Genomic DNA, 24,766 nt, shown 5'->3' with positions numbered 1-24,766 from the left:
ATAATTACTTTTTGCAGATCTGATGCTCCTTAAAATAATTTATTCTTGGTTGTGAAATATGTGTGTTTGCCTGCAATAATTTGATGCTACAAAAAGGACAGTAATCACAAAAATCACTTAATCGTCTACAGGAAAAAAAAAAAAAAAGGTATTCTTGTTTAAAGGAGAAATCAGAATTTAAATTAGGACAACTGAGGTTTAGCAAACTAGTCTTAACTAACCAGGACACTGTCAATCCACTCTTACTGTTCTTCCTGTGGTTGTCACTCTGACTGCCATCACTGCATTTTCAGTGACATCCATGGCACACTCTGGAAACATGATTACTAAAACTGAAATCAGATTCTAATATAATCTTACATCATTTGCAGTCTCACATTGGACCTTCTTCCCCACCAGTCTGCAGGGGCAACAATATTTTCCACCAAAAAAAAAAAATTAAAATACAAATAGAGGAACCACTGTGACCTCCAAGACATAAAACAGGAAATCAAAATCCAGTTGCAGCTTTGATATTGTTAATTAATGGGGGAAGGTTGCTGCTATAGAAAGCAGGAAAAACAAAAAGAGAAAAGAGGGGGAAAAGGAAAAGGAAAAGCCCAAAGAAAACCCCTGACTCTTGAATCTCAAAGTATTTTGGTTGACTGAAAACCAGAGCAAAAACATGTATTCAGGAAAGAAATGGAAAAGAAACATACAAAATTTATCCTTCTACCATTTCACTTATTTGATTGGTTTTAAGAGTTTTGCACTTTTGATACACACAACTCACTCTCAACAGGTTTGTGAAAGTCAAATTCCAAAGAAGGCAGAATAAGTAAAGCAACAGAGAAATGGCCTATTCTGTTGCTGAACATTTAAATGCATCAATATATTACCTGAACCCACTTTTCTTATTTTGTTCAACAATTTTTAGAGAAAACAGGTAATGTAAGGCTGTTTGTTATCAGATTTGTTAAGTAGAAAAATTGTATACTGAATTTGAGCAGAGGTGCTATAACTAATAGTGCACTCAATTAAATAGGGTTAATTTAAAATAGCTTTTGGTAGGCTAAAGATATGTACACCACAAAGATACGTACACTTTGCATTTGTTTTAAACCACTCAGCCAGTCTAAAGATCAGTCTAATTCCACTGTTATCTGTGCTGCCTTTCCTCCCCACTAATCCTATCTGTGTAACCATCCTTTATCCTGGGTTAATTTTCTGTCACTTTAGTGAGCTTAAATAGCCAGTCCAGGAATCATTGTGATGCACTTCAGGCATATATTGCCTGGGGTGAGATAGTACCTTTCATTGGCAACTGAATTTTTGACCAGTTCTCACAGAACTTTCATAACTATCCTATTCCTTCTAAACTGCACAGCTTTCAACTTCCTGGGCTTGTTATGTTGTTTGAAACACTTATTCAATTGTCACATTCTCTTCCACTAAATTTCACAGTGGAGGAACTGGAAATAAAAAATGAAAACAAGGAGAAAGAAATCTATCCTCTCTCTTTCACTCTCCAGAAACATCAAAGATTGTGTACATATATTTAAAAAATATTCCTTTACCCCTTTTTGTGTCATGTTTGATTTCAGCTCTGCTAAACACACTGATCCTATTTCAAATCAAACTCAATTTAAAAGTGCATGCACATTATACTAATGTTATGAAATTAGGTAAATGCAGTAATATATATGTTCCTTAAACTTCCAGAATAGTCTGTCACCCTGAACATATCCTGCTAATTTAATACCAAAAATATATTTAAAATATTAACTTTGCTGAGGGAAATGACTGAACAAATTTAAAATTTAACAAACAGCCACTTCAATCTATGACAACACTATACGTATCCAAGGCATTATTGTTGTTACAAAACATTCCATTCTGGCATAGCCAGATTGGAGAAATTAGGCAGAAGAACTCTGGACAGGCTTCTTTAGGAGAATAAGCCTGACTACCCCAATATCACAATTTTAGTTTACACAGTGGCAACATTTTTCTAAAAGAGCTCTACTACAGTTGGCTTATCGTGGCAGAAATGTTGTCAATAGCTTTGACAGACAGGAATTTTGCAGTGAGGTCATAGGCTTAGTTTGGATCTCCCCTTGTCTGATTAGACAGAGAGTATTTTACCGCGACTGGCTCTAGCCACTGATGGATTTCCATTCCCAAATACCTGTCATCACCATCACTGATGCATTCAGGAAGAGCGAGGCTGCAGCCGAACAGCATGATGTGCTGATAGCAGTTGAGACGATTGAGGTAACTGAAGAACTTCAGGAACTTTTCCATTTCAATACTCTTGACAATGGAGAGAACCGAAGTGACAGTGGTGTAGTTATATGGCAGCATTTGGCACTGGCTGTTGGTGATATTTCTGCAGGCACCTGTGAAATCAAAACAGTATATTTAGAACAACAGTATGACCACTGAAGAGCACGTATTGAACTGAACAGTTAGTATATATAATAGAAAAACAATACTGGTATCTCACAGGTAAGATTACATTCCATAATGCTATTATAATACAGTCAAAAAATAAGAAAAAAAATACACCAGAGAAGCTTAGCTTGGAAAACCAAATAAGCTTTTAGCTATTTCTACAATTTTCTGACTTATTACAAAACTGGAATAGAAATAAAACAAAACCAATTTCTTTCTGACACAGCCTGGATACAATAAAATTCAATGGAAGCTGAGAATAGAAGTCACACAGAAAAAAATGGGTTCTGAAGCTGCTCTGCCTTTAGCATTAGCATAAAGTTTCTCTTTTCACTACCATTCTACTTTCATAAGTAGAAATTTTATCAAGTGAAATTTCATCAAAATTATTCATGGGATCATCAGGTATCTCCTGAGGCACAACTGCAAGACAGTCCCTGCCACAGCATGTGGCAAGAAGTTGTGACATTTTTGGCTGAGAACGCATGCATGGACTGCTTCAGACCTTTTTAAAATTTATGCAGTCCTGACAGAGAAGGGCACAGTTCCTTGGAGCTATCTGATCCTTTTGTGGTACTCACTGGCTGGACAGCAGAGCAATGAATTCAAAATTCATTGATAAGAAGAAAGAATTTTGTGGCAATTATATAATTTTTAAAAGCAAGAAGAAAATAAATCCAGGACCTGTCCTTGAAACTGAATGATCACACCGAGAAAAATATAGATAGTCTCTATAGGATCCTTTCATGTACTGTAAGGCTGCAATTATGGGGATTATAAACTAGTTTTGGCAATACCTACAGGAAGGTAAGAAGAGCAGTGAATGGGAATAACAGCATGTGAAAACATTGTTGATCAGAACAGCATGGTCCCTAGTTATATTGGTCATTTCTGACATTCATCTGAATAAAGTTTTCTGTTTATCACCAGCAACTGCCAAATGGATTGAACTGGTTAAAAAGTGTTTTTTTCTACTCCAACAATTGCAGTGCAAGTGTACGGTTTCATATTCAGTCCTGCTGAAACTAATTTAAACCACACATTTTCCCTTTCCCATTTTCCTCTTCAAATTGTTCATACAGCCTGCATCTGCACAAAATATACTGAACTAGCAGGCTGAGCTGACTGGAAATAACCACCTACCTTCTCTCCCAAAAGACAAAGTTCATCATAGCCCCAAAAAAAAGCAACCAGAACTGCAGCTAAGCTTAATCACTCTTTTTAGTTTTAAAAAACTGAGCCATGCCTGTAATGATAAGGCCATAGTTCCTCACCCGGAAGGGATTGCTGCTTCCAGATTTAAGAGTTATTGCTAGTTCATGCAATGAACTAGCTCTGCACATCAGCCTGCCTGCCTTTTCTCTCTTCGCTTGCACCACAATGTCGTTTTTTGGTGGGCACAGGGTGAAAGGAGAGGAAGAGGAGAAAAACAACTACTTCACTTGGATCAAATAATTTGATTGAATGGCTTTTTGGCAAAAAAAAAAAAAAAATTTCCAAGAGGGGAGAGAGGTGGGGCAGCGCAGTGACAGAAACTAGAGGTTAAGATCAGAGCTGCTGAAAGACAAAACAAGAGTTAGTACAGTGAAATCTTGTGGCTGGAGGGTGATGTGATATGTTTTAACCATTGCAGTAACCATCAAGGCCACAAGATCCTTGTAAACCATTAATTACCATTTACTGGCTAAATTTTCCTCTGACAGAAATGCTATTAGTACTTCATTCTGTATCAGGTGTTGAAATAAAAACTATCCATTTCTTCAGACCTTGTTTTTCTTGTAGTGTTAAAATTTTTGAGTGTGACACTCCTGTTGATTTGATTTTAGTAGTCTACTACGACAGAATTAGTTTCTTAAATTTCTTGAGATCTGTTATCCTGAACTTAAGTGTACTTTTCCAAGAGTCTAAAGAGTACCCAAATAGTGCTCTTCCTACCAGTTAAAATGGTGGGGATTTCCTCCAGAATTTATTTTATTTACAATTAAAATAAAATTTAGATATAATTTCTCTCACTTTACTCACTTTATTTCTCTGGGTTTTGCTTCCTCTTACACAGGTTAGTGCAAAATCTGCCTGTTTTTCTCAGCTTTCTCAGTACCAGGTGCAGGTGGCAATGGGGGTTCACAGGCTGGACTCTGTGGCGAGAGACCAGAGCTGCCCCATGGCAGACATGGAAGCTGCAGCTGGCAGCCAGCAGGGGACCACAGGGCACAGCTGTGAGGGCAGCACTGCTGGGAGAGCCAAATTCTGCACTGGGACTGAGTGAGGAAAATGGAAGTGCGAGAAAGAATCCTGTAACACTGAGCTGAGGGAAGAAAGGGGAAAGGCTCTTCAGGCACCACAGCAGGAATTTCCTCTGCAGCCCACGGAAGGGAGCTGGGATGGAGCAGTTTTCCACTCTGCAGCTTGTGGAGGGCTCTGTGCCAGAGCAGGTGGCCATGCCCTGAAGGAACTGCAGCCTGTGAAGAAGGCTTATCCTGAGGAACTGCAACCCATCCAGAGGGCCCACACAGGATCTGCTCTGGAAGGTCTGCACACCACGAGGAGATCCAGCATTGAAGCAGGGAAAACTGTGAGGAGGAAGAAGCAGCAGAGTGGAAGTCTTACGGACTGATCACAACCCCATTCCTCATCCTCCTGTGCCACTCACAGCAGGCAGGAGGTAGAGGAGTTGGAAATGAAGGAGTGAAACAAAGCCTGTGAAAGAAGGACAGGATGAGGGAAAGTGTTTTAGTTCTTATATTTTTTTCTTACTATTCAGTTCTGGTTTTAATTGGCAGTCTTTCAAATAATTTTCCTCGGTCTGTTTTGCACCTGATAGCAATCCATAAGTGATCTCTCTGCCTTTCACTCAACCTAAGATATTTTTCATCTTGTTTCCTGCCTCCCACTGTCCTGTGGAGGGGATAGAGTGAGAGAGAAACGGGGTGGATATCTGGCAGCCCATAAAGAGAAATCCACCACAGTCTAATAGAAAATGTCCTGTCTTTCCAAATTCAAGTAGCATGAACACATAATTGAGAACACTTTTTGAGACACAAGTGAGAACTGAAACAATTCTACAAAGTTAGTTTCAATTCATGCATTGCTGTATTGTCTCTTTAAATACTTAGCTAGCCTAGATCCCACTTTGCCATGTCATATTTGGATAATTTTTAGGTGCTTCTCACTGCATGGAGGTGACCATGGCAGGGAAGATAAACTCCATGCCAACCAAGCATAACTTAAATAGAGACCTCAGAGTCATGTGGAAAAAATTCAGTGATGTGGGGAGAGAAGGGGAAATTATAGGTCACCTTTCTGTATGGAAGGCTAGGCAGACGCAAGGGCAGTGACACATCAAAGATGGAGTAACAGATTTAGGTCATTTGGATAATTCCCACAACAGGTTAAAGTTCTCATGAGTCTCGGTGTCAGGCTATATTGACTATATAAGAATATAAATCAAAGGAAAACTTCACATGGACAGAAAACCAAAATTAAACTGTGCAAGGAAATAGCTTAAAAAATCTAGATTTCAATTTTTTTCAAGCCTGATCAACATCTCTGTATCATTTTTACTATTTCCTTCAGTCTAAAACTCTCAATCCCTCTAACAAGCACTCTGTTGGTTAATCTGCAGCTGCTGGTGTCAGGACATGGCTGGAGTCATGGTTAAAAGTCAAAAAGGAAACATCACAGAGAGTTTTGCCATCCTACTCAAAATATACCAGCCAATGTAAGTCAGTCATGATTTTCTTTGTACTTTCCGTTTGGATCCAGTTCACTTGGCTTTGTTTTTAAATCAGATAGTTAAAGATCCTTCTTTTGTTTTCTTTAATTTTTTTTCTGCTTAATATTTCCCCTTCAAGACTCATAAAAATGCTTATCCTTTGGCCGTCTGTCCTGAATTTGCCATTATAAATAGTGAGATAATGAAACTATTTCATTTCTTTGACAATTTCAGCTCTTCACTGCCTGAATGATTCTTCCCATCTATTGGAGACCCCTGCAGTCTCCCCCCACCCCGAGCCTCTCTTATTCTGGACACAGTGGAAATTACTGTTTAGAGAACATAACCTCCTGTGTGATTATATTTCCTTTTGTATTTTATCTTTACCTTCTCTTCACTTTCTGTATTGCAATATCAGCTTCATCCTATAATTTCTACAACCTTGTATTGTTAATGCAGCTCTTATTTTCAGATAGACCTTTTATATCCCTATTTTTATACTTTCTCCTCCACCCAAGATCTCAGAAATGATCTAACAATTATGACATATAACGTGCATATTACCTTTTCAATCATGACTGCAATTGACTCTTCAACACATCTCACCTTGCTTGTGATGCTTTGTTATATTCTGCTACTTGGATTTCATCCAACTTTTCTGCACTTAATGGGTTATGGTCTAGGTAAGATTTTTGAAAATTATTTACACAAGAATTTTAAAAACACAAGGGTGTAAGCTATTTAGATACATATAATTTGAGCCTATTTCAATCTATAGTGACTGGGGTGCATTTTTTGGACCAATGTCTTCGTTCTAAAGAACCAATACACTTTTATGTCCCTTGAGCCTCAGTTTCTGTTTTTTTCCCTCATGGAATGCTGAAACACTTAGAACACAAATACTGCAAGTGTACCTTTATCTAAATAACAAATTAAACACTTGTTTTCATCAGACTGCCTTGTCATCCTACCAAAATTCAGTCTATCTAAATGAATCACACATGTTTTACATGCAGTTAAAACTGCATATACTAACCAAAGCATTACAAAGACTGTTCCTAACTTTATTTTCCTACACATTTTGAATCACTAAGTGAATATTTGAGACTGCCATACCAAGATCTAACATCTTTCATTGTATATCCAAAATGAGACATGTAGCTCTGAAAGGCATCTATCTCATTAGAAGTGCACTAGTTTAGTAAGCATTACTTGGATGCCTCAAATCAGAAGGGAGACATTTGTGAAAAGTTGCAGAACCTCTCTGTCAGACCATGGGTAATTAAGGGAATTCTTAAGTTTAGCACTGCTTTCAAGATTCTGATGGAATAAACTGCTTAAAACTCTTTAGATCCTCACATCTAGGGATAAAAGTTAGCCATAGACTATATGGACAATTTTTTTCATAATATCAGAGCACCAGCAGACCAACAGGGAAGGTACATGCCAAATGACTTTTTAAAAGCTATACTTCAGCTTATTTTGAATTTTAATCTTGAGGCTAGACAGCTTCTCTACTTAGAGCATCTTTTAAGCATGTGCTGAAGTGCTGTCTGAACAGGAATGAAGTTAGCATATGCTCAAGTGTTGTTCTAAATAGCTGCCTTCCCTTTTTAAAGATGTCACTCTCTTGACATCTGTAGCTCCTTGAGATTTAATGTGAACCAAGACACACTGTCGCCATAACACTAGAAAAATAAAAATTTGCTAAAGAGACATTTGTAAATGAAGAAGGTTCCAAATTCTTCATGACAAGGAAAGTGAAGTGAAAGAAATTGAATTAAACACAATGAATGAAGAAGAGCTGAACCCCTCATCTGTGGTTCCTGCTAGGAATTCTTTTCAATTGCGCATGGTCCTTCTGTATTTATTCAAGTACATTTGCACAAAATCAAAACAGTATTTTAAAATTCCACTCATACCGAGGCTTAAAAAGAAACATCATGTACAAAATACATGCCAACTGCTCTGATTAGTTCAAAACTTCTTCTAGAATAATAGACACGATTCATTTCTGCAATTATATTAAATAAGTATTGAATGATAATTTCATAGGAATAATTTCAATAATGAAGTTCTAGTCAGTAAGAAGTTTATAAAATACAAATCACATTGTTCAAAAGCATTTTATTTCTTAAGGTTTCCTTACTGATGTATATCAGGCAACATGTTTCATTATCTTACAACTAAAGCACAGGTCCTCTTAGAGAACTAAATCATTCCTTATTATATATTCACCTTCTAAAAACAGCATAAAAAGCTGTAGTTTCAAGATTAAAATTAATCTCTAATTGTTAAAGATGGCGACTTAGTGAAAGTAAATTATTCAACAGCTATCTTTCTCCAAACTGATGCCAACCACTACCACACAGTTATTTGCCAAAAGAAATCAAGAGATTTCTGTTGTTGCTGTTGCTTTTTCCCATTTATACCTGCTCTCTGTTAAAAAAATCCACTAAAACAGTAAGGGGATGCTTTATCACTACCAAAATTTGTAACATCCACACAGAACAACAAACCCACTGGTGACAGAATCACCATTCCATGATAATTCTTGTTTCCTTTGCAACTGACAAATTATTTAGCTGTACCGTGGAAATACCTAAAAGCATCCATTAAGCATTGACAAAGTGAAGGAAAAGACAAATTAACTCCATACTCTGGTGTAAAAGCACAATATTATAAACAACTGTCAACATCAAGGTCTCCATTTCTAATAGCCTCTCTTGACAAGAACAAAATTGTGGGGTTGACCAGTATTTCTCATTCAAGAGGGCTACCTTTGGTAAATACTGTGTCTGTAGATAATACAAAAGCAGAAGTGTGTGCAAACAGCAATATCACCATTACCAAAATGTAAAAATGCTGAAGGGATGGAAAACAATGTAAAAGCCCCTATTTCTAGCTGTGGAAAAAAAAAAAAAGCATTTCTCATTTACTAGAACAGAGATCCTTTACAGTATACTGCAAAATGGAAACATGGATTATTAAGAAGCACCTACATAAAAGCACTAATAGCTTTTATTTTAAGTGATAATAAATGATATTAGGCATAAATGATCCTTTGGGAAATTATCAGAAGCAATTTACACATGAAATGTGTAATGCCTTAGTCCCTAAAGAAAGGCTTAAGAGGAGTGCATTTATACAGCCTTATTATAGCACAAAGACATAATCTGAATATAAGCAGCAGTAAGTTGCTTACACTTACATGTGCGTAGATATTTGACAAACTCCTGTCTCCTGATGGCTCAATAACAGTGATGGTAGCCTAAAGATAGAAGCAAGGTACTTCTCGAGTAAGTCTCCAACAGAAGGTCATGACTTTTCTGAAGTCCACTGACACAACCAGAAAAACATTTCACAAGACAATTGAACTGGTGCAATGGTACCATACTGCTTCCTTTCAACCATGTGTGCTTGCCATTTCCTTGGAAACAACTTCTGTGCCAAACCACCCAAGAGCTAACTTAGCCAGGGTTAGGGCTGAGTCAGCTCACTGAGCAAACAAATGCCATAAAAGCAAGCAGCACTGTATGGTTCAGAGCAAAGGGAATGGGGACACTTTGTCAGTATCACCAACTTTTAAACGAAGCCCATCTGACTCATAATAGTTTATGTGGGGAAGAGGAAAACAAACCACAGAATAGCAAATCCCAGTCATGGATCTGAAACACAAGTCAGGCACCAGGAGTAGCTGAGAACAACTGGTCTGCATTTAATTTCATTCAGCTAATGAATTATACAATTTGAAAGGAATTAGAGATCGCCAACTCCCCCTTGTGCTCCACAAGGTACCAAAGGGAGAGGTGGTAAGGCTACTGACCACCTGCAGTAGAGAGAAAAACAATTCATTATCTCCCAGGTAGGGAGTGGATTACCCATGAGGGAAATACAACTCTTATTTTAGATCAGAGGTGAAGTGTTATCATAATTATTTTTTTAAAGCAATCTGTACCAGCTGCTTTAGAGTGTAACACCATACCCAGTCTGCCTCAGACACTTCTTGCTCAGAGCAAGTCTTAAATTCTAACTCAGCTATTCTCTTGACCAAAGAATATTGCAAAAGGCTGGACACTTCATCAAGTCACTTCATTTTTTGGAGCCCCACTTCTGTCAGCAAGTTACTTCCAGATGCTGCTCTTCTAGGCTGAAGCACATACTTTTTAATCCCTTGGGCAGGCACAGCTGAGAACAGGTAAGCTCAAGACCCAAGGCTGAGGCTGAATATTTACCCCCCTGCAAGCCTGTGTTCCAGATCTGGTATTTTGATTAGTCATTTCCTAATTACAGAATTCTTTAGTGAAATTGGAGACATATTTCTAAGAGCCTGCCATTAAACAAAAGGCACATATTGAAATTAATTTTACACTTAGATTTATCATTATAGGCTACTTTCCATGGTACATTAAGTTGGGCAGGATTTTGCTATTCTTCTGAAATATGGGCATGACTTTACCCCTCTTGATAGGGCTTTTTTAAAAAAAGGGGGATAAAAAATGGTAGCCTCCACTGGAACCAGGCAGGCATCCAGATGGTTTTGGTTGGGTTTTTTTGTGGGTTTTTCTAACAAACATGTTTTCAATGAATGAAAATGAATGCTAGTTTGATTGACAACTTTTAATTATGTACCAATACTGTTATGTTCAAAACAAAACAAAAAAACCCACAGTGCTTTTCTAAAAGACTTAAAATAGTTTAGGTTATGAATAGGTCAGCACAAAAATAGGCTGTGTCTGAGCTGTTCAGCTCTTTCTGGTTAATTACCTTTCTAGGATGGCCACTCTTCAGATCTATTTAATAAGAAATTAGGCGCCTTTTTTCCAAGTACATCTTACAGTGATAACTATACCCACCTCAGCTTCAGATAAAACTAACACAGCAAACCCCTCCGTGAAAAATCTGTCTAGAACCTAAGAGCACAATACAGCACCTCACACTTTAAAAGAAAGACACTGCAAGTACACACAAAATATGCTTTGAAACCTGCAGCTTCCCATGTGGAAATTCACTGGGAAAGATTTAGATCTGGGTGCTGATCTTCAAAGCCCTGGAAAACTAAGACTGATCAGTCTAATAAATTAATTGTTTTCCCTATGGAAAATTCCCACAACTGTATTTTTCAGAGGAAAGTATGTGTTTGTTTTGTTATAGCATTGTCATTGTCTCTAAGATTGATTGTGTTAGCCAGAAATACTGCAGTCTAGATCTTCTCAATCTGATAGCCCATTTTGCAAAATATGAGTTGCAGGACATGAGATACAACTTTCCTGGCCATTTCTTTATCCAACTGCTACTGACTCTCCTGTTTATAACCCTGGAAGTTTCTTTTAAGCATTGCATTTTTAAAATATTCAGTGAAGGTCTAATTCCTTTTCTACCACTGCAGTCAGAATGCTTCTGTTTGCAGATAACCCTAGCTGGCTACATTAATGCAGTTCTTCTTTAATGTTCCAGTTTTTGCTGTGTGAACAAAGAAGAATTCTGAAAAACTTTCTCAGCCTGAACAAAAAAATTAGAGGTCAAAAACAACCCTATATTTTAGTGTGCAAAAGGAAAATGTTTAAGAGCTTAACATGATTAAGTTTCTTCCAGCTTTATGTCAGTTCAGGTTGTATTTAAATCTTTGGAACATGATGCCTGCAAGTTGCTTGCGCAAACTGAGATTTTTAAATCCTTGTACTTCAACTGCTTTTCGCAGAATGGAAAGTCTATTTTGTTCTTTCAAATAAATCCACTAATAAATATCAATAGCTTCCTTCAAAGCTCTCTCTTATAGCTCATTGTTTAATTGCCTGTTTCAGCTGGAGAGAAACGACAAATTTCCCCATGAAAATTAGGATTATCTTAAATATCATTAAACCAGCAGCAATGTTAAACTTTTTTCAACCATGCAAAATGTTCATGTTCTACTCCCAATTTTTCTATACCCTAGAATCACAGAACTATTGGTAGAAAGAGTCCTTTGGAAGTATCCACCTAACTTTCTGCTCCAAGTGAGGTTGCTGCCAGCACGCTGTCATCCCTGACTTTGAGTCTCGGAAACACCCAAGGAAAAGGATTCAATCAATCATAAAATCACATACTGCTACCAGATGTAAGGTGTACCTTTGGAAACAAAGTGATCAATCACAATATAAAACAGAAAAAATATATTAACATCATCTTTTTGTTGAAATAGCCACACAAATACCTTTTAAATGGTTTCATATAACCTGATGGGTCTGAAACAAAAGCCAGTGCCTGCAACTCTCAAACAATTATCTTCAGATATGCCTTGCTTCATTGTTACTATCCTTGAAAGTTTCACTAAGCATGTGAAGTCTTGCTTAGCCTCTTGGTCAATTCATGATTCAGTTTGACAACAAACATCTGTTTGACATGCAAACAACAAAGTATAAAAAGCCATGATGAATGCAACACAGGCGTAAAGCTGAAAGTCTTCCATTCTTTCAAGTTTTAAAGGAACACACATCCACAACGCCAGAAGCACACGTCACTAAAACTCAAACAAAGCTGATTTTATTTCCAAATCTGAGCAGAAGTGGGAATCTCTCACTCTAAATGAAACTCACTGAAAGATCAAAGAGTAAAGATACATGGAACTTCAAGGAGGGTGTGTTAGTCATTCACAGAACTTACTGCAATATTAATCCTAACAAATATTTGATGTCTATTAGATATCTTACATGGAACATTGCTTCATCAGACTGAATTTCAAGAGATGCACTACAAACAGAAGAACTGCATTAATGAGCCACAAATTTATTAAAGAGAATTGGAATCACAAGCTTAGCTATGACAATGTTAACAATATCATTACAATTTTCATTCAAGCATCTGAAGTTTTTGGCAAACTTGCAGTTACCTGACAGCAGTAACACACTAGGTGATAAAAGCTAGCAAGCCTTTTTTCCCTTGTAAGTATAAATGATAATGAAAAAGTGTTCCATATATTAAATAATGGCTTTTAAGAATCCTTTGGATTTCAGCTAATATATTTCACACGTAAGAAACTTCAGTTTCCTTTTCAAGCTATGCTCATGTACTCATAAAAAAAAACAATGGTAAAACTGATGAAAACCAGGTTCTTGATAATGAATTTTGTGAAAATCCACATGTTTCTCTCAGCTTACTAATTTTGCCCTGTGAAATGCAAATACAATTTCAAATTTCTTCAAGGGAAGAAAATCAGAATTTTGATTCTTTTGACTAGCGAAAAAAAAATTTAAATGAGAACTGTATTGCCAAATGTTAAGGCAGCTTTTTTCACTGTCTTTAATTTTGAGAGAAAATTTCGGTATAAGTGAGGTAATGAAACAGACTGTACTGCTGGAAGAGAAAACACTCTCAAGCATGGACTCAAGCACCAACAAAATTAACAGTTACCGTATTAGTCTAATCATGCTTGCATTTGCATGGCAAAGATACATTTGAGTGGCTAAATTCCTGCCCTTATAATTAAGACACTGCTTATGTTCTTCTGTGCCAATCTAAAAGCCAAAAGTATTTCCCATTCAAAAGAAAATAATGTTTTAACAACATCTTGAATTCTTTTTTATTTTTGAGGACAAGAATACCCTAAAAATCTACCATGGGCCCAGTGCTGCTGTTACTCCTTACACAACTGAGTCTACTCCAACTTGTATGAGTAATTAAACAAAAATTGAGCTAAAAGACAAAATGGTTTATTAGATCACTGCTGGAAATATAGGGGATTATGGAGACTCAAACTTTTGGACTGACTTGGGATGCAGTTACTGGATACCTTAGCTTCAGCAGGAAAAATGTCTTTAGTATGAGCAGCATAAGGCTGAGATACAGAGACATGGAATTTCTTGTTTCTGCACTACTCATGACAAATTATGTCCAGCTATCCCCATCCTGGTTTTCATATTGTTCCTTCCTACCAAACAGAAAGGTGAGCTAGACCCTCTGTAGCAGCTCTGGGAGAACACAAAATTCTTTGTAGGAGAATTCTAATAGTGGCAGAAACACAAATACATAATAAGAAACGCTGTGTAGTGACAAAGAGATTTATTTCATTTATAAATTGAACATAGTTGAGTGATAAAAGAATTAGGGTAACATCAAGGCTGAGTGGAGGACTGCAAAGAAAGACGTGTTAGAAAGGTGAAAAGACCCAAGATTCCTTGGATGCAAGCAAGCAAACATAACTCCTGTGCTTTTTGAAACTCCTGCGCTTTCTGAAACTTCTGAGACAGGCACTCGCTTTTACGAGAACACTTTTCCACTTTATTCCTTAAAGCAATCGTTTAGGGCTCGGAGGGGGTTCACCCTCCTCCGCACTAGGGCAAGTCACCGTGTTTCGCACCCCGGGAGCGTCCGCTGCCCCGATCCTACCCCTCTCCAGCCCCGCTCCAGTCGCACTCCTGCCCCGTTCCAGGCCCCTCTCCAGCTCCGTTCCTGCCCCGCTCCAGTCGCACTCCTGCCCCGTTCCAGACCCCTCTCCAGCTCCGTTCCTGCCCCGCTCCAATCGCACTCCTGCCCCGTTCCAGACCCCTCTCCAGCTCCGCTCCGGTAGCGCGGGACTCGCGTTCGCGGCGCCCTCTGGCGGCGGCCGGGGCAGGAGCGCGGCCGGGCCCCGAGCGGCGGCCGGGCCGTACTGAGGGGCGCGCCCGGCCCTCAGCGCCGCTCAGCGCCGGCCGGGCCGCGGGGGTGCCCCCACGGATGGGCACGGCTGAGGGTCAAACTTGGCCCTGTTACTTTTCACGTTAGGATCTGGCCACCGGTATAGCTCTCCACTGAAACTGCTGCTGTGAAATGGCAGAGGTGCTACGAGACTACGAGACTGTCTGCTAGGGGAGATCTACGGGAGACTTGGCACAAAGAAAAAGCAGTATTAAATACACATATGCAAATACACCAGTGAATGGAAGAAAAAAAATCAGACACTAATACTTCCTATCCCAGTGTATATTCCATTCATCTACAGGATGTTTTTCTATGAAGAAGGTCGGCCCTTGCTCTCGCTACTTCTGTCTCCCCAGTCATCAGTGTTACAAAACAGGGAGTCATGCTTCATCTGAATCGAGTCTCCCGCTTTACTGCCTCAGTGCAGTCTGCTTTTAATTCAAAGAGAAAAAGTAGCAATAAATTGTATTAATATTTCCTTGGGAAACCATGTTTTATTCTTTTTAATAGTTACTATTTAAAATGTGGTCTTTTTTCTTTTAAGATTGACAGATGAGTAGAATATTACTACATATGCTTCTAAACTCTATGAATAAACACTACAGAACCTATTGATTCACCTGACTCCCATCCTGATGGTTTTGCTATCAGAAAACTCTCCAGTGAGCCGTCCTCATGACTTGAGACCATGGTCCATGCCTCCAGAAAACAGTTAGGTATGAAGTCCCACAAACTCAAATACCTCAATAGGAAAAGCATATTTCCTCACTTGCTTCCCAACAGAGAGGTAACACAGGATACATTTAACTCAGAAGCTGACCTTTGGTAGGGGTCACTATTATGTATTCAAGAAAAATTATAGTAATACTGGGCAAATATAAGGAACAACCACCTAGGACTATAACAACAATTTCTGGCAACATAAAATCTTGAACCTTCAGAAGTCAGAAGTTTCCAGTGGACTATTATTTCTACAAGCCCCAACAGACCAACCCCTCACAAAGTTTCTCCAAGCATTTCCATACTTTCTGTTTTCCCATCATCCTGTGGCAGGTAAGTCCATGAGGTCTCTTTTTTTAGCTTACTGCCTGATATGAAAAAAAAAAAGAAAAAAAGAAAAAAAAAGAGGCAATTCCTCATATAATGAAAAACACTTGAGTAACTGTTCTATTTCACCTAGACACTCAAAAGGTTTTGACTATTCATCACAATGACTTACTAACAAGCCAGCTGTCTTCCAGAAGGAAACAGTGTCTTCCTTCTATTTAGTGCCTCCCCACAACTAAGTCTTTCCATGTCTCTACTGGTCTGATTGCCTGCTATTTGCCTTTTCCAATTCAACTGTTATCTTTCTTAAGTTACACGGAGTAGCAGGACTTTCTTTTTTGTTCTTGGTAGATTTCATGATGAGGATTCTCATGGAGACCGAATGCTGACTACAGCAAACCATCAGGTTCTCATTTTGGTGGCAACACTAGCTTAAAGTTCAGCATTGTATTTGATAGAGTTTGCATTGTTTCCCACCGTCCAGCATTCTTTCGTATCTACTGGCACAGTCATTTAAACATTTTATCAGCCACTGTTTCCACTATGAAACCTTTATGTGATTCCCAGCTATTCATTTTAGGGAGCTCAATCTGTATTATCAGAAATGTTATTACTTGACTATTTTCTGTTTTCCCTGATCAGAAAACACTGTCTGTGTGTAAGATTCCACCAGCAACCTTCTTCACTCTGGAGCCTAGCCATTCATTCTTAGTTCTCCTTCTGTCTTCTAACAAATGCATAGTCTGTGACAAGAGGTCTGTCAGATTTCTTGGTGAAGACTCTTGTTAACAGCATTTTGAAAAGCCAAGTATGTTTTATTAGCCAGCATTTTCACTGTCGCCTTCAAAGAACTTTCTAATAAATTTGTGAGGCATTGTATCATTCATTCCTATTTACCCACTAATCCATTCTTTGCTAGAATTTCTGCCAAAGTACTTCCTTCTTCTTTAAGGACTTCTTAAATAATTGATGTCATATGTGCCAAATTTAACTCCCCTCCAGTTAGTAACTCAGCAATGTCTTACTTATGTTAGTTTCAAGACTTTATTGAATACCATATGGTCACAATATTTATAATTTCTCTTATTAATGTCTTTTACTGAAGCTCTGGTCCACCAGTAAAGCAAATCCAGCACTAGGACATGAATGCCAGTCCAAACATGTTCACAGAATTTTGTCTGGTTGGCATTGAACTGGCAGTCTCTATATCATATGACATACCATTTATCTTTTATTGTACTGCAATATAACGAGCATGAAGTCCAAGTTACACATGCTTACTAAATGAACAGAAATGCATTCACCTCTCCACATTTGAACCAGATGAAACTTGTACAGACAGATGATCTCCTGGTGTGCCCTGATGATGATGGAACATCAGTCTGACACACATTTAGAGGTTAATTTCCTTACAAGATACGCTTAAAAAACTCAAACCTCCGTTTCACATGGGTTCAAAAGTGATTACGTCAATTCACAGGAGGACAAACGAGCGCCCACCAGGACTCACTGCATATTACTGGAATCTGCTACCACATAGCGTTCAAGCGTCTCAGCAGGCCAGCCCTAGCTTATTCTTCTTCAGGCATGTGATAATGCTCACAGCTGGATTCAGACACTAAGCAAGAGAGAAATATTTGATCTACTACCACTAATCTGATGTGGTCTTTAAGTTTTACTTGTCCCAAAAAAAAAAAAAATTTTTACTCCAACAGAATATTCCAGTTTCACTGCACCAAAACTCATTTATATCTCGCTGTCCTCCACATCAGAATACTAAAGAACTTCCTGTGAACATCAGACCATGTCCTATGTTACCTTAGGGATCTCTCCATGAAGAAAGCTTATTTGAAAAAAAAAAGATCAAAGAGACTAAAGATAAAGTATAAGGAGTTAATTTGCAAAGGCAAATTAAGAAAAAAAAACAAGAAAGAAAGTGAGTAGAAGACAGTGCTAGAAAGCCCCTGCTTTCTAGTCCTCCATGCCTTGGAGAGCCATGGGAACACACAGTTATTATGAGATCAAATTCTTCTGAATATTTTTTTTTTTTTTAATCTACACACAGAATTAAGACAATGTCCCCATGAATACTGATAAGCAAAACACTTGAAAGCGGAATCAAAGAGTGCAAGGTTATTGATTAGTAACATACTATCTCTGGGTTTTGGTTTTTGTTATCTCAGTTTGGGATGGGATTTTTTTGTTGTTGTGTTGGGGTTTTTTTAAGAAATCTGTAGTATATCAAATTTGACTTTGAAAACTTTTTGTCCTTTTCTCTTTACACAGAAAATACTGCGCCACAATAGAATTCCAAGTAGTCACGCCTGCTGAATATACACGCAGTCATACTGCTGTTGGAATGATCTGCACTTACCAGAATAGAACACATACTTGGAAAGTGCTAGAAGTGCCTCTCTGTATAATACCAAAAAGATTAGAAATCCAAACCTAAGGCTGTCCTGAGTCACTGTAGAGCTGTCCCTGCATTACCACTGTAGTAGGGAAAAATAGCACGTGCCATACACATGTGCATATTACATATACATGTTATATGCATTTTAAAAGAGTTTATTCCAACATAGTAAGAAAAGACAAAAGAGCTTTACGCTGTTTCATCTATATTTCCTGGATATATTTCAAACATGATTATGAAAATATTTGTAGTGTAGTACATTATGCTTTCTTGCTGTTCCTTGGCACAGTGATAATTTGCCGAGTTGCCAAAAGAAGTAAATAAATTAACCACTAATAGGATTCAAGTGTCCGTTTATATACATTTACTCTGAGTTTGGGGCACAGGGAGAGAAAAAGAGAGAAATCTACCCAAGAAAAATCACTTAACAAATAGAACCTGCAAAAAGCCTGCACCATTCAGATAGCTTATGAAGTCACTATAGTCTAGGGGAGAGAAGAAAATACTGATAAATCATTGATTTACATTACATTTTCTCTGTGACCCTATGAATAAATTTTGCTCTGTGCTCTGGTGGGATTAAGAAAAAAGGAATGGTAAGCAGCTCCAGAGAAATGGATTCATTTCAATATGGTACCCTTTTGTTTCAGCAATTAGCAAAGCAGTATCAGGGAATTCTTCACCACCACGAACATGATGAATCAATAACATTTACTATGACATTAATAAAATGCACCTACCTTCATAGTAAAAAAAAAAAAAAAGTCTTGATCCCAGTTAATTGTTGTTACTCTCTCTCAAAAATGCCAATGGAACTTCATTGCTACACAAAAAAAACTGCTTCAAATTAGAGAAGAATTTATCCATTGAGACATAAAAAGTTGTAACTGCAATTACATGCCAAGATCAAGAATGTACTAGCCACATGCATAGTTTTAAAGAAACAAAATATGCAATCTATAGACTTAATAAGTGCACTAACTCATTTCTAGGCTTGGTAAGCCTGATTATCACCAACTGAAGAATGTATTTTAAGTTTTCATACTGAGAGAATTTACAGCATCTTCCTTAACAGAAGGAACAAATCAACTGGTTTCTTATCAGAACAAATGTTCTGATAAGAAACCAGTTGATTGCAAGATGAAATGTACACAACAAAATTAATTATGGAAAGGGACACATGTTCCTTAGACCTCAAAGAAACACATAGGGGAACATGCCGACAGTACACTCTGTAGTTTTTTGGCCAGAACCATAGAGTCAAATAAAACATAAACTTACTTTTTTTCTGATCCAATTTTTGTGACACAGATGGACGGGTAGGACTTAATACTGGCAGAGTGGTCATCCTCTCAGTGTTGTTAAAAGCAGCCTCTGTAGACCACAACGTCGTTTCCTCTGCAGTTGCAAAGAGCTGGGTGCTGTCCTCAGAGCCCTCTGCCAAAGCAGCTTCAGAGGCAGGTTGATGACTGAGCACTGTGGCTTGAGTTGGGGGATCAAAGGAATTTTCCTGGAAAGACTCTCTAAATATATTTGAGTTCTTGTTCATTTGGTCAACGTGGGATAAAGGCATGGTGGTCCAAGAAGAGGGCTGAGTGCTGAGATCCACTGTGGGATCAGTCTCGGATCTATTTTCAACAACATTTGGCAAAAGATCAGGAGACGCTTCAAAGTCACCATTAACTGTGAGGCCCTCACTTCCATTTGAATAAAAGCATGTTTTTTCTAACACTCCTGAAATAAAGGAAAAAACCACCAAAATTACCATCACCTGGAAAAGTGTTACCAATTTGTTTTGGAAAGTTAATACTAACTAAATACTGATACAGATTTTAAGAGTATTTTAATATCAAAATTAAAATTAAAGACAAATTTAAGAATTCTACCTGGCAACAAAATGACAGGAGCACATAAAACATAGTTGCTGTAGGATAAATAGAGAAACAAATGCTTCAATGAGCTTAAACTATTTTAATCGTATTTATAGTATGTCACCAAATACTTACATGTTTAAAACTACGGAGTGAAATTTCAAGAAGCTTCAACATGCATTCATTCTATCATTATGTTAACAAGATGGACAATGCTATTTTTTACTCCTTTTAAACTGCATCATCTCTTGTTTTCATAGTACCACCATCTTCAGAAATCCAACTCTGAAGCTTTAAGGGAATCAATACATTTTCAACATATTCCATATTCAGTAATTTATAAAATGGAAAGAGATACTGTTTTCTCTGTATAAGATTATGTATTTCAACCACCACTGCTAAATATGGGGCCCTGAGTTATTTGTCATTCTTCTCTGATACTGGATTTTAAATATACATTTATTGTCTAAAATTCTGTCACTTGCTGGCTTTATTTTTCGATCATTTGTTATATTATAGACAAAAACAGACTTTTCTTAGTTGCATATGTTGAATAGTTGCAAGTAATTATAATACACAAACAGTAAGTAGATCTATCCCACAAGCACTGGGAATTTAAACTACATAATAAGATAGCTGATCTTTAACCTAGTAATCTAAATAATAGAGAAGACATCTTTAACATGTGTAGAGCACATAACTTATTTATCTATAATAAAAGCAACAAATATTATCTCAAATTCTTTAACCAAATGTTTTAGAGTCATATGTAATGCTAGAAGAGAAGCACCACTCTGTATTACAATATAAGAAATTTTTGGTAAATAGTAAAAGTAATTTTTGCCACTGGCAGGTAAAACAGCGTAACAATCATAATAGACACAGTGCACCTAGACTTGATCATAAAAAAATTTAAAGAAATCATCAAAACATAAAGTCTTCCAAATGTACCAAGTACCTAGGCAACAATTGATAATTTTAGTAACTTTTCTTCATATTCATTTGACTCTTCATTAGCTGCTTGGTGCAGATGAACCCCAAATGGCAGGGGGGTTGGAATTAGATGATCTTTCTAGGGTTCCATGACTCCTAAATCCACAGAACACTCAGCACCATCTCTCCCAGACTTAATTTTCATTTTGGTTATGGCATTTACCAAAATGGCTGGTTGCACCATCACCTCCCAGTTAGGCCTTGTTCACCCCCACGGCCTCAGGCTCTGTACCCAGACAAACCCAGCTCCAGGCACCACACAGAGCCCAACAGGGTATCCTGAGCCCATTCCCATTAATGAATTCCTCTTCTCACTTCTCAGTGCACTCTGCTGCCAGAACAAACTAGTTCACTGGTCTGAAATTCAAGGACTGGGCAGGAGAAATGCTTATTAATCACAGCTACAAGTAACTGAAAAGGCCGGAAGAATCCAACTTAAGTGCCTTTGGCTTGGAAAGCTTTATAGGTAAGGGAAAAAAGAGAACTGGAATAGCTGAGAAGGAGCAACATCAGCATTTTCTTTTTTACTGAGCAACTTTTAACTATAGCAAATGCAAACAGCAAGAAAAACTGGTGAAATTTCTGAAATATAGTGAGTTTCAATTAAACAGTTACCACTTGAGATTTATCATATCATCATTTATCCAGGCTGGATTGTTTTGGCTCCAGTGTCACCAACTGTGAGTAAATCTTTATGTCTAACTTCTACTGGACAAACCCAGGGGAACTTTATACATACATATATATATAAATGTTAGGGTTTCTGGTTTTCCACCAGCAGATGTTCATATGTCATTGGGGTTTGGAGGAAATTTACTGTGTGTACTTTACAGAAACAACTGAAAATCTCCCACCAGCAAATTATTTAAGCAGCACTTTTTTTTGTTTGAGTCCTCTAGTAAAATCAAACACTAAGTGCATTTTCACAAATAGGGACTAGTATTAATATGATTTGCTAAAGTCTAAGGAAGAGTGAGTCTCAGAAATTGTGGTCACTAAAATGTGGCTTTATCTGGATGCCAGGTATTTGTGTTCAAACAAAGCACTGAATCTCTAGAATTCAGAAGCCTACTTTGTTTCAAGTTTCAAAATTTATCAGGTTTTTTTGCAGGTTACAAAAAGTTAAAATAAGCTTTTTGAACTCCTGTGGGAAAATGCACAGTATTTTTCCATAATTCAAGAATAGCTTAAGGTATTTTTTCACATTCTCTCTCCTCCTCCCTAGACTCGTCTCTTCTCTTCCACTCAGCATAAAAATAGAAAAAGGCTGTAAAACATTGGTCCCAAAGAGTTATTAATAAATTTTAAGTTAAAATTAAAATTATTAGCTATTTATATATCACTCAGCAGAATAAGAATTAATGCATTACAAGACAGGTAAACTCTTGAAAATTGTTTGAAAACCCCCTTTGATTTAATACCATGGTCAAATAAATACTGCGAAACAAAATATTGAGGCTACCCACCGGATTCTATCCTCTTCTCACTCAGACTTATTTAATTCTTTTTCTGGAACAACAAATAATAACTATGTCTATCAATGCCACGAGGTCATTTACTTCTTTCACTGAGATCCCCAAATGCTTGTTTGCTTTTTCCATCTATCATTCCAACAACTGCATTTTTTTGTTCTATTTTTAGTTTCCAAGGGATAACAACTCCTCTTAACAGGGGACCACACAACAAAGCTCTTCGACACAAAAGGACTTCCTAATTGTATCATCCCCACTGACAATGAGCAGTATTAAAATTATTTTTAACAAATTTTCCCTCCAAAATAACATCAGCCTGGCTCAGGTATGCCCTTGAGGGAGGCAGGTGTAGGTCCCTGGCATTCCCCACTTGCTAGCTCCAGATGACAACTCTGTTTCCACTCAGTTTCTAAGTTTTAGGTCACCTTCCTCAGTCACCTCTTTCTTCTCCCACATTCTCCTCCTGTCCTGTCCTTTTACCAGTGCACCATAAAGACTTTGGGGACTTTATTCCAGGCTGCAGAATCCACTCTCTGAGCTGGGCTCCCATTGACTTTAATTTTCATCCTTCCCCCAGCCCTTCCCCTAAAAACACTATTGTATATTTTAAATCCTAAATTAAGCTTAGTGGATATGTTTTTATAGCATCTGTATTTAAATTTAAAGATACCTAAGAAAACAGAGTGATGCTTTAAAACAATTAGTTCTTTCCTAATCTTTTCAGTGAAGAGAAATTAATTACTCTCCATCAATGTTTGCCAACAGACATGCAGCACATACAAAGCATGCATTTTATTCATGTATACACAGGCACACTACACCAAACTATTCTTCAGACTTGGGTTCATAGAGCTGTAGATGGTAAATCATAAGTCAAATAGTTAATTATTTGAGAAATAGATGTAACCATTTTCAATTTGTGTCTCCAGCTACTGCTGGGCATGTCCAGATGACAGAAACATGAAGTATGCTGGCCTTCATTGTGCTTGGTACAAAACAGAACTACTGGGACCAGATCCATTCATTTCAAAGCAACACTTTCCAGTAGTTTTAATGATCATTTCCATTTGCTGTTCACTTTTGGGGACTAATATTTTGCTTAAATATGGACAGGTTTTAAAAAATTGACAATTTACTTAAAAATGGACAGTTAAGAGATTTAAGAAATAGTCACACTGTTCAAGCTCATAAATTGAGATTCTGGCAGCATAAACTGTGGAAGATTTCTAGCTCTTCAGAGCAGGAAAGCTCCAAGAGATCAAGTCTATTTAAAAGCTAATGAAACAAAGCAAAGCAGTCTAACAAAGTATGGGTAATTGATGAGGAAGTTGTAAAGGAAATAAAGCATAAGCTCATTTGTACAGCTGACCAGCACATATGAACTGAGATTTTTCCTGCAGGGTCTGTACCCATGACTCTGCCCTCTAGAGAAATAGGCACCTTACTGATACTATGAAGGTCCCATAGTATACCAAACTACAGCATGTCAGTTAAGCTGCAGTTACCTATCTTTCTTTCTTTCTTTTCTTTCCTTCCTTCTTCCTTCCTCTCACTCCCCTCCAACCTCCCTCCCATCAAATAATTTCTATTAGCCACTCAACTATCAACTTATTTCTTACACAGTAAAACTTCATACCAGTATTATAATTCAGTTATTATTGACCTGAAATAAATATGAAGTAATATTTTGGATATAGTGTATTATTAGTTACTGTAACAGACTATATTCTATTACACACACTTGAAATCCCCACAGCATTAGTTCATCTAATTCTGGTCATCAAATATATTTGCTTCTAGGAAGTCAATGCATAGAAAATGAAAGCTGCTGAGAAGAATAGTAAATTATAAAATGTTAATTCAAAAGCTGCTTCCGAAGGGACCTTTGCAGGTTTTAGACTTGGGTTATAACACCAAGCCTTATTCTTTACCCTACAGTAGTGACGTTGACTTAAGAGGAGACAGTCACGATTTTTGCTACATAAGCAGAATCCGAACTGGCCCCATTTCCCAGAGGATTTCATACATTTTAATCACAGGTCAATCCATGCCTGAGAAAGAGATTGAGTATAACTGATATAAATACACCTGCCTTTTTATCTGGTTTCTCACTAAAGAATGAAAATCTAGGGCAGAGGATATGAAAGATACAAATGGAATGCTAAACATA

General features: G+C 37.5%; 1 protein-coding gene across 4 annotated transcripts in view; it reads right to left on the bottom strand.

Annotated features, from left to right (window-relative positions):
- Nucleotides 1–24,766, bottom strand: part of CORIN (corin, serine peptidase) — a 118,734-nt gene that overhangs the window by 75,143 nt on the left and 18,825 nt on the right. For all 4 annotated transcript variants that reach the window (XR_012580474.1, XM_074541537.1, XM_074541538.1 and 1 more), the window contains exons 3-4: nt 19,542–19,994; nt 2,168–2,378 (exon numbers count right to left, since the gene is read on the bottom strand). Coding sequence is in view for 3 of the 4 variants with exons in the window: in XM_074541537.1 (XP_074397638.1) it covers nt 2,168–2,378; nt 19,542–19,994 (664 nt within the window). In the remaining variant the exon portion in view is untranslated. The remainder of the gene's footprint in view (nt 1–2,167; nt 2,379–19,541; nt 19,995–24,766) is intronic.

Source organism: Zonotrichia albicollis, chromosome 5 (genome assembly GCF_047830755.1).
Source record: "Zonotrichia albicollis isolate bZonAlb1 chromosome 5, bZonAlb1.hap1, whole genome shotgun sequence".
Taxonomy (NCBI): domain Eukaryota; kingdom Metazoa; phylum Chordata; class Aves; order Passeriformes; family Passerellidae; genus Zonotrichia; species Zonotrichia albicollis.
This window is presented reverse-complemented; position numbering and strand designations above follow the sequence as displayed.